Source organism: Camellia sinensis, chromosome 6, assembly GCF_055761805.1.
Source record: "Camellia sinensis isolate YWXY chromosome 6, ASM5576180v1, whole genome shotgun sequence".
Lineage (NCBI taxonomy): Eukaryota > Viridiplantae > Streptophyta > Magnoliopsida > Ericales > Theaceae > Camellia > Camellia sinensis.
In genome coordinates this window covers 188,267,320-188,277,320 of record NC_138966.1, presented here as the reverse complement: position 1 = coordinate 188,277,320, position 10,001 = coordinate 188,267,320, and the positions used below count along the sequence as shown (strand labels likewise).

Genomic DNA, 10,001 nt, shown 5'->3' with positions numbered 1-10,001 from the left:
CTTAAAAGATTACAATGATACCAAATCAATAAGCAATCTATTTTGGATGATATTTTTTTTCTTCTTGATTTTGTTGTATAAATTGATTGCATAGTGGGGACCAAACGAAAGCCAACCATGTTAAAAACTTACATTTTATATTCATAAATGTATTTATAATAATGTAATAAAAGTGATAAATCTTATATAATTAAATGCATAATTAATAAAAAAATTAACACTTATTAAATTATATCATCATGAGTTAAATTGGAAAAAAAATTTAATACCATGCTTGGTTAAAGAATTATTAAACAAAACAAAAAATATGTAAAATTAAATAAAATATAAATATATTTTATTTATATTTTAATTACATTTTTTTCTTTTTTCTTTTCAAATTCTTTCCGAAACTTTTCAACCAAATACAAGTTGTTAAAAATTTTGCAACGAATTGTCAGGTCTAAAACCATTGGTCCGATGCTTTCACACACAAACGCACGCAGTACTGTACTACAAAGGCCGAGAGAGAGAGAGAAACGTTGGTTGACTAGCCAGCCGTCAAGGAAGAACACGTGGAAAAATTACAGTGGTCATCCCCACAACACTCCCACCTCATCCATTTTCTAACCCCCAACTCTCTCTCTATATATACCCCTATACACAGATCAACTCTTTTCATCTCTCTCTTCATTACACGTTTTGTTCGCTTCTTATCCAATCCAACCATACGAGAAGACATTAACACCCATTCTCTGTCTCTCTCTCTCTACGAAGTTATGGCAGGGGGAGGAATTTCGGCCGGAGGAGAAGGAACACAGTTCGAGGCGAAGATCACCCCCATAGTCATCATCTCTTGCATTATGGCCGCCACCGGAGGTCTCATGTTTGGTTACGACGTCGGCGTTTCAGGTTCCTACCTACTACTTACATTTCATACCACTTTTATTACATTTAGAATGATTTAAATAAATATATTTTTTAATTTAAAAAAAAATAGGTGAAAAAAATAAAAATGTGATTTAATCCAAATAATTATACTTATACACTTACATCTATCATGCCAAACATCTCCTAAATCTATGTATTTTGTTTTTATCATTATTATTTCTTCATTGTCACCACCTATATGTTTTTTTATGTATTTATGTATCTCTACACACTGTTTGTTGATGTCCCTCTTGGTAGAATTTCTTCTCTATTCATCAATAAGGTTGTATGGATTTGGACATGGATTTGAAAAGGAAAAAAAAAGAAAGGAAAAAAATGCGTGATATGTCATATTTCACCCTCATTTTTTCATTCTTTTTTCAGATTTCTACCCAAATCGATAAATCATGAATCAGATATAACATAAGTGAGATCAATGAGATTTCTAATTCTGTACATTTGTTTATTTTATATATATATATACACACATATATGTATTGATAATACTGTATTTAAATATAGAATTAGAGTGGTATGTACCTTCTTTCTCTAAATCATTCAATTTGATTCATATAATCTTAGGGTCCTATTCTAATTTTAATATAGTCAAATTTAATTTTGGATAATTTTTTCAAATTATATAACCTACATCTCTGCCTTGTGAAGTTGTATTTAATATTTGCTATTAATTATATTAATTTGTGGAGTTACATAAGTTAACGATGATCTGGCAAAAGTTTTTAATTTTGGCATCAATTTATTAGTTTTATTAAGAAACAGTAGTGATTTTGGTAAGTGAAAAAAATATATATATATTATTATCGATATTTTAGGACTCATTTAGTAACTATATGTTTTAGTTTAAAAATTAAAAAAAATATTATAAATTATTATATTATTATTTTTATTTTTTTACATATTTTTTTTATAAAAAATTACTAAAATATCTTGTTTCTAAATTAGTCCTTAAAATTAAAAATATAAATACCAAAAAGGCACGCGAGGACCACGAAGAGATGCTTCTTTCCTTCGCTCCCTCCCATCAAGTGGGGTTCCAACCAAACAGGAAATTAACGAACCGAAATATCTATCACCTAGTCCCGTGGCATAAGGGTAATTTTGAGAATTCAATTATTCTAAGGTTCGTTTGGCAACTTAATTTTTTTGATTAAAATACATAAAAAGTAAAAATTAAAAAAAAAATAATATGAAAGCTCAAAAGGCAGTAAAACAGTAAAAAAAAAAAAATTAATAAAAAAAAATCAAAACATCTCAATAATTCATGTTTTTCAATACAATTAAAAAGAAGTAATTTTCAAACCCATTAATTTGTTGTCACTTCATAAAAAAATTTAAAAATTACTAATTTTGTTAAAAATTATTGAAAAAGCCGATTTTCAAACAAGGCCTAAAAGTAGTGATGCTTTATTTATTTTATTTTATTTTTGTGTGGGAATTTTAAAGATATTTGTGAAAAAATTATGTTTGGAATGGAAAATAATAAGCCTGCTGCACCTCTATCGCTAATGTTGTGATTCATTGTTTTTAATTAAAAATATATATTTGTCACAAGATACATATTCAAAGCTAAAGTCTTATCTCTAATTATTTTTTTGTCTCTCTCCTATGACAAATGAAAAATAAGAAACCCGTTAAATCGCATAAAAATCACGTAAAAAGTGCAAAGGTTCACATTAAATATGCATGATCTCTAATTTGTAATTCCATTATACAATACAGGAGGGGTAACTTCCATGGATGATTTCTTGAAGAAATTCTTCCCGGTGGTATATCGAAGGACTAAAGAGGGAAATCTTGATAGCAATTACTGCAAATACGATAATCAAGGGCTACAATTATTCACATCATCACTATACTTAGCCGGTTTGACATCGACCTTCTTCGCATCCTACACGACGAGGAGGCTGGGACGAAGGCTCACCATGTTGATCGCCGGCATTTTATTTCTGATTGGTGTGGTACTGAATGCCTCAGCTCAGGATCTTGCAATGCTCATAGTTGGAAGGATCTTGCTTGGCTGTGGAGTTGGTTTTGCTAATCAGGTTTGTTAGCTAATTTGACTACTATTTTCAAAAAAAATTTGTTGGTTATTCCATGTTTGTTGAGGGCATTTTTGTAATGTCACGTGGTGGACTAATGTTTAGTTGGTGAAATGAGGGGTTTTAAACCTACCATGAAGTTTCTCTCTCACCAACATTTCAAGAGTTATCTTGTTAAGGCATAAGGGGGTATCAATGCATGTGATGGGCATAAAGAAATATTTTTTAATATTGTTTAGAACTTCCCTTAATTGATACTTCATACCTAATTTCAGGGAGTTACTAATAGACCCACATTTTATTATTACTTTTTTTATATCTACTCCATGCATTATGATTCATGAAGAAACAATTGTACATATAGATGTAGAGAGAAATTTGATTGATGTATTTAGATGCTCTCCAAATTTCATGGTAGGTAAGGTTATTTGATATTTTGATTAATAATTGGGAGATTTGACTCATTTTGGTGGGAGATCGTAGCTCCAAATTTCATGATAAGTAAGATTTATTAGATATCTGAATTAAAAATTAGAATATAGAGTAATGATAGGGTCCTAAATGTCTTACATAGAATCCACATAGTATGAATACTATATCAGTAAAACATTTGAAATCCTTAACAATTTTCTAAAATATATGATTTGTTTTGGTGAGAGATCTTATTTTCAAATCTGATGATGAGTAAGAATTAGTTGGTATATAGATACGATTTAATTTTTCATTAATTTTTAAATTTTAAACAAATCAAATTACATAATAAAAAATTCGATGAAACAACGAGAACCAATTTTCTCGGTAGAGAGTAAATCTGTCTGATTATTGGACACGCCATGTAGGGACAAGTGTCCACTAGACAAAGGAGGGGCCTCCTAAGAGAGAGAGAGAGAATGAATTCGATAAGAGAGAGTGGGTCACATGATCAACTATGTCCTCAAACTATTGGTGCCCTTTTTTTCAGTCTTTATCACCACCATGTCTTAATCACCCACAAGTTTTTCCACCCCTTTTTTTTTTTTTTTTTTTGGGTCTTTAGATGTGTCGTTGAGTATTTTGTTTGAAGTTCAAACATGTGATGATGACCTTTTTGGAACCAAACAAAGATAGACTAAAGTGCATGTCCAACAATTCACTTGGTTTTGTCAGGAAAAGTTTTCTAAATTCAATTTCCATACATCTTCCTTTGTGAAAAAAAGAACATTAAAGTAATTTCTCTTTGCCTTTATGCTTTTGTATACTTTATTCCCGGGGCAATGATCAAAGGCTATGAATCTTGTGTTTGATATAGATGCTTCCTTTTCAAATCATTTTTTTATTTGAAAAATCTATATGCCGTCACTATTTAACTTTGATTATTTTGATCCCACTTTCCATTTTTGTGCAATTATGGCCTCAATCATGTACAAATTTGTCATTTGCTTTTAGGGTCATCTTAATGACAGTCGTAAGTAATTTAAATTAAGTTTGAATTATAAATTTGAAAAAAAATTAAAATTGTGTTTAAATACATTTTACTCAATTTTTTCCTTTTTCTTTTGAGATTCCTATTTAAATATGTACAAAGAGATTTGAGAGGATAGCATGTCGTCAATAATTCATTGTACATGTGATGCACTATATATAAAATATTAAATTGTTATGTCATGTCAATGTATGCCATGCCATAACTTTATTTTTGTATAATATATAAATTAAAGCACCTCAATGCAGTGCAAAGTGTATTTTATTCCCTAGTTGTCCAATGCAGATTTATATAGATTTTATTTGTACATTTTGCAGATTTTATGGGCTTTGATAGTAGATGATGATTTGCTGGTTCCTTTATTTTTGTCAAATTTCAGATTTGATGATTGTATTTTTTTTTTTGGATAAATTTTTGAATGAATTTATTTACAGGCAGTACCACTGTTCCTATCAGAGATAGCACCAACAAGAATACGTGGAGGACTTAATATTTTATTCCAACTTAACGTAACCATTGGCATTCTCTTTGCCAACCTTGTTAACTACGGCACTAGCAAGTAAGTCCTTCATTTCATAGTAATGGTCCCCCCCAAGTAGAAATCATAAACAATTTTTTCAATTTGGCATCAATTTATTTAAATTATTTTTATATCATAAGTTGTATGCAAAAATGCTTTACATATTCTAACACAAAATCAAAAAAAAAAAAAAAGAATGGAGTTTCGTCAATTTAATCATTATAATTCTTATTGCATCAATTTTATCCTTAAATTTAACACATTGTATCAGTTTAGTTTAATTGATAGGGCACATTTTAAATTAAACTAAAATCAAGGAGTAAAATTAGTCATTTACTCTTCTCAAAGCGATTGAAAAGTAAACCATCCAATTTGAAATGCTATATCCCCTTTTAAATGAACTATTTTGCTCTTCTTTTTCTTTTTTTTTTTTTTTTTTTTTTTGGTCTAATTTGTTAGTGTATGTTCTCAATCGCATTAGATTGACACAATATGAAAAAATTAAGGACAAAATTGATACAATTGAAACTATATAAATCAAATGGACACATGAGACAAATTACACGAACCATCTGTATAATTTGTCTCCAAAAAATTCCCTTGGCAAATTGATAAGTTGCACTAATTAAACGGAATAGAGATTATTCAGATTAATCTCTGTTTCCCCTGTAATTTTGATTGTTTTGTTTTATACCTTAAAATAGAAGTATTTATAGAGTATGATCTTCAAATTGATTGGGCATTAACTGTACATGTGCATCCATATACAGTGTCACAGCTGGTTTGTGAGATGATGTTAGCAAATGTTGATAGGAATTAAACAAACAATTTTTGAGTCCAAAATCCTTAGGTTTGTGTTGACTTTTCATGCCTAACTAACTGCCATATTCTCCAACAATAGGGTTGTGCTGTGACACAAGGGTCCCTCATCAATGTCTCAAAGTCATGGCAGGCTGGTCCACCTTTTGAAATATCTTACATAACAAAGATTTCATATATATGGATATTTTTAGTGTAATTATTTTCAAAGTTAAAAATTGATAATTAAAAAATATTAATTAAATTTTTTATTTACTTCTTAGTAATCATTTTTATTTTTTAAATTTTTACTTTAACAAATTTTGTATTTGATTAAAAAAATATATATATATATATATATACAGAATATGACTTGTACCAAATAACCAAGCAAAACTTATATATGTTGGTGGTAGGTAATAGGTAAACTCAGACTCATATGTTTTAGGCTTCTACCACTACCCTACAAGTGTTTTATTTGAATAGCCAAGGGTTTGGTGGCGAGGAATACCAAGTAGAAAAACCTTTTTATGTAGATGTCTTAATTAACCTTCCCAAGATAAGATGAAGGCTTACATACTAAATGAGAAATTTCAATTTAAAAAATAAAAAATAAAAAGATGGGGGGACATAATATTTTTATAAAAAGATTTTTAATACATAAATGAACTTTTATTAGTTTTTTTTTTTTTTTTTTGGTGGTCTCAAGGAACAAAACACAGATTTTACATGTATTTTTTTTTATGTGACTTACTATTTGTATTTTCAGTAATAAGAAAAATAAATTACCTTCTGAGATGAATCTCAATTGCACAATGTTTTTTTCTGGTCCATTCCATTGCTGTATTTCTGAACTATAATTTTTGTCTCCCTTGCAACCACAGGATCAAAGGAGGATGGGGTTGGAGGGTGTCACTGGGTTTGGCCGGAATTCCCGCTGTCCTCCTAACCGTGGGAGCCCTCTTGGTGGTTGACACCCCCAACAGCCTCATCGAGCGTGGCCATCTTGATGAAGGTAAAGCAGTGCTCAAAAGGATACGCGGCATTGACAATGTTGAACCTGAGTACTTGGAGCTTGTCGAGGCTAGTCGTGTAGCCAAACAAGTCAAGCACCCCTTCAGAAATCTCCTCAAGAGGAGGAATCGGCCCCAACTCATCATCGCTGTGTTCTTGCAGGTTTGTTCTTCTCACAATTCTCTTTACTAGTTTCCCAATTCAAAAACTATGCAATTGAGAGTGTGTCAATCCATTGTTTAACATAACATTACTAGTGTTGGCACACGCTACATGTACTCGAGTAAAACAATTAGATAAGCAATTACGAATTAAAACAATTAAATAAGATAGAAACTGTTCCAATAGTTACAGTGTGCGCCGGACTTTGTGTACACTATATAGGTAGATAAAAAGGGTACCTCAATTGCAACAAATCAATTTATAATTTGCAATACTAATTCATGCAATGCTTTCCACAGATCTTCCAACAATTAACAGGCATCAACGCTATCATGTTCTACGCTCCAGTTCTCTTCAATACGCTTGGATTCAAAAACGACGCCTCCCTCTACTCCGCGGTCATCACCGGGGCCGTCAACGTCATCTCCACCGTCGTATCAATCTACTCAGTCGACAAAGTGGGCCGCCGCTTCCTCCTCCTCGAAGCCGGAGTCCAAATGTTCCTCTCCCAATCAGTCATAGCCATAATCCTAGGCTTGAAAGTCAAGGACCACACTACCGACCTCCACAGTGGCTACGCAATCTTTGTAGTCATCATGGTGTGCACTTTTGTGTCAGGCTTCGCATGGTCGTGGGGCCCGCTGGGCTGGCTTATCCCGAGCGAGACGTTCCCGCTGGAGACCCGCTCAGCAGGCCAGAGCGTGACGGTATGTGTAAACTTGCTGTTCACGTTTGTGATTGCGCAGGCTTTTCTTTCGATGCTCTGCCACTTCAAGTTTGGGATTTTCTTGTTCTTTTCGGGTTGGGTTTTGGTGATGTCTTTCTTTGTGTTCTTTTTGTTGCCGGAGACGAAGAACGTGCCGATTGAGGAGATGACGGAGAAGGTGTGGAAGCAGCACTGGTTGTGGAAGAGGTTCATGGATGATGATGATGAAGTGGCGGTAGAGATTGGGAAAGTTGATGGTGCTGCAAAGAAAAATGGTCATAGCAATGGATTTAACCATGCGTCACAGTTGTAGAACTTGAAATTGAAGCTATTAAGGAACATTTTGTGGTAGACTAGAAGGGATACTTGAAATAAATGAATTGATACACATGTTTTATCAGTTATATTGTTGTGTATAGTTTCAATTTAGTTTCCAAGACCATTAAGCTGTTTTTTTTTTTTTTTTTTTAAATTTATATTGTGGGTCCATGTGTCTTGAGCTAGGAATGCAAATGACAGAAAATTTAAATAGAAAATATGAAATTTTACAGAATTTTCATATTTGTTTTTTTTTTTTTTTGACAATATGTGGTGGTAACATTTTTAAAAATATAAATTATTTTGATGAGTAACTTTTGAATAATTTTAGATGTTTGCAGCAATATATGAATGATAGGAAAATGATATGGGCATTGAGTTTCATGGGTAGGATCCATTACATGGATTCAAGGGAATATGGCAGCGTTAAAGGCAAACAATGAAAGTCAGAATGAAATATAAACACAAAATATTCCTATAAGATCCAATGCTCTCTCATTTGACATTTCCTCGCAATCTTTTAGCTTGAAATTCTCATTTCTTCCATTAATTAGGCAAATAGAATCATATATATGCCAGCCCTGTGTACCTGAGTCTCAATCCTAAACCACAAGTTTTTAAGATTCAGATTTGCTGCAATATTCACTACCACATTTAAAGATTTTAGGGATTAAATATTTTCATACCTGAAAGTGAAAAATTTAGTGTAAAAAAACATTAGAAGATCAAAAGGTCAAACAAATGGACCTTTAGCTACAAAATTTTAAAAATGCTACTAATAAATGCAGAGAAAAAAATAATTTTGTGCAAAAAATGTATACATTTTCAGACTGAAATTTTGGTCCCAAAAATGATTGTAATTTATTACTAAATATTTAATTTTATTAATAAAATTACAAAATAATAATTTTAACAATTAAGTATTTCGTCTATAAAAAATAATTTCCTTCTTAATTTTTTGCCTCTAAAACTAAAAATGTAATTTGTTATAGTGATTTTATAAAGTAAATTATTAATTCGTTTGCAAAACAGAGTGGCCAGCCCAAAGGCCTTGAATTAATGAATGGATCAGCCCAACTGTTACTTATAATAAATTAGCCCAATTGTAGCGCTGAGCCATAGCAACCCATTTCTGAATCAAAGAGAATTCAATAACCAACCCAAAGCCCAAACGGAAAAAAAATAAAAAAATGAAAAGAAAAGAATTAGGCTTCTTCACCGATATATATGACCATACTTGGAGGCCACTTCCAAATTGTTCATTTTTCATCATCTCTCTCTCTCTCTCTCTCTCTCTCTCTCTCTCTCTTGTTAGCACTGACAGGATGGTTTACCCACAACCACCTTTTAATATGTGACCACCTACGCCCCTACAACTATGAAATTATATATTAATTGATTGAGATATTTGCACCTACCTAAGTATGAGCATGACTACTTGCTCATAAAATGTGTATGAAAATGACCAATGTGAAATTGTCTGATCAAAGTGTAATGAATAGGCCTTGGGATAAAATAAAAGGGAGTGCTTGGATGTATAAGGTGTATATCATATGTATTTATGTAAATTTTTATAAATATGTGTAAGTTATTTTATGAAATCATGTAAATTTTTATAAATATACGTAACTTAACCTATAAATTAACTCATAAAAATTTTAAAAATCACAACTTAAGTATATTTGTGAGAACTTATACAATTTTGTGATATAACTTACGTATTTGTGAGAATTTACACAAGTACATATGATATGCACTTGCACACATAAGAATTATCCTAAAAGCAATTGCGCTGATAAAAAGAGTTGACTTGGTGTGTGACAACCCTCACCGCTGATTAGTGCTAATCTATGATTAAGCATGTTAAGTGACTGATTGACTGAAATTCTGAACTGATTGATTGAGTGTATTAGTTTAAATGCAAATCTATCTGTTTGACTGCTAAATGATCTCTTCATGTTTTATGTTTTAAACTGCAAATTGAAAACCTTATCGGCGGCTGAATCCGAAACTGATTAGTGTTTTATGCTAATTAAAATTAATGTGATTTTA

At 31.4% G+C, this 10,001-nt stretch overlaps 1 protein-coding gene across 1 annotated transcript; it reads left to right on the top strand.

Moving 5' to 3' along the window:
* Positions 1–523: 523 nt before the first annotated feature.
* LOC114287094 (sugar transport protein 13) lies at positions 524–8,184 on the top strand. Its single transcript, XM_082875663.1, has 5 exons — positions 524–891; positions 2,650–2,972; positions 4,866–4,990; positions 6,634–6,925; positions 7,225–8,184. Exons 1-5 carry the CDS (start codon positions 759–761, stop codon positions 7,942–7,944), a joined length of 1,593 nt encoding a protein of 530 aa, XP_082731789.1. The 5' UTR covers positions 524–758; the 3' UTR covers positions 7,945–8,184.
* Positions 8,185–10,001: the final 1,817 nt, after the last annotated feature.

What these genes read in the sequence shown, in the direction of transcription:
- LOC114287094 (XM_082875663.1), top strand. Translation starts at nt 759, where the DNA reads ATGGCAGGGGGAGGAATTTCGGCCGGAGGAGAAGGAACACAGTTCGAG. An exon ending in TTACGACGTCGGCGTTTCAG is followed by an intron (nt 892 to 2,649) that starts GTTCCTACCTAC and finishes TATACAATACAG; the next exon opens with GAGGGGTAACTTCCATGGAT. An exon ending in TCATCGCTGTGTTCTTGCAG is followed by an intron (nt 6,926 to 7,224) that starts GTTTGTTCTTCT and finishes TGCTTTCCACAG; the next exon opens with ATCTTCCAACAATTAACAGG.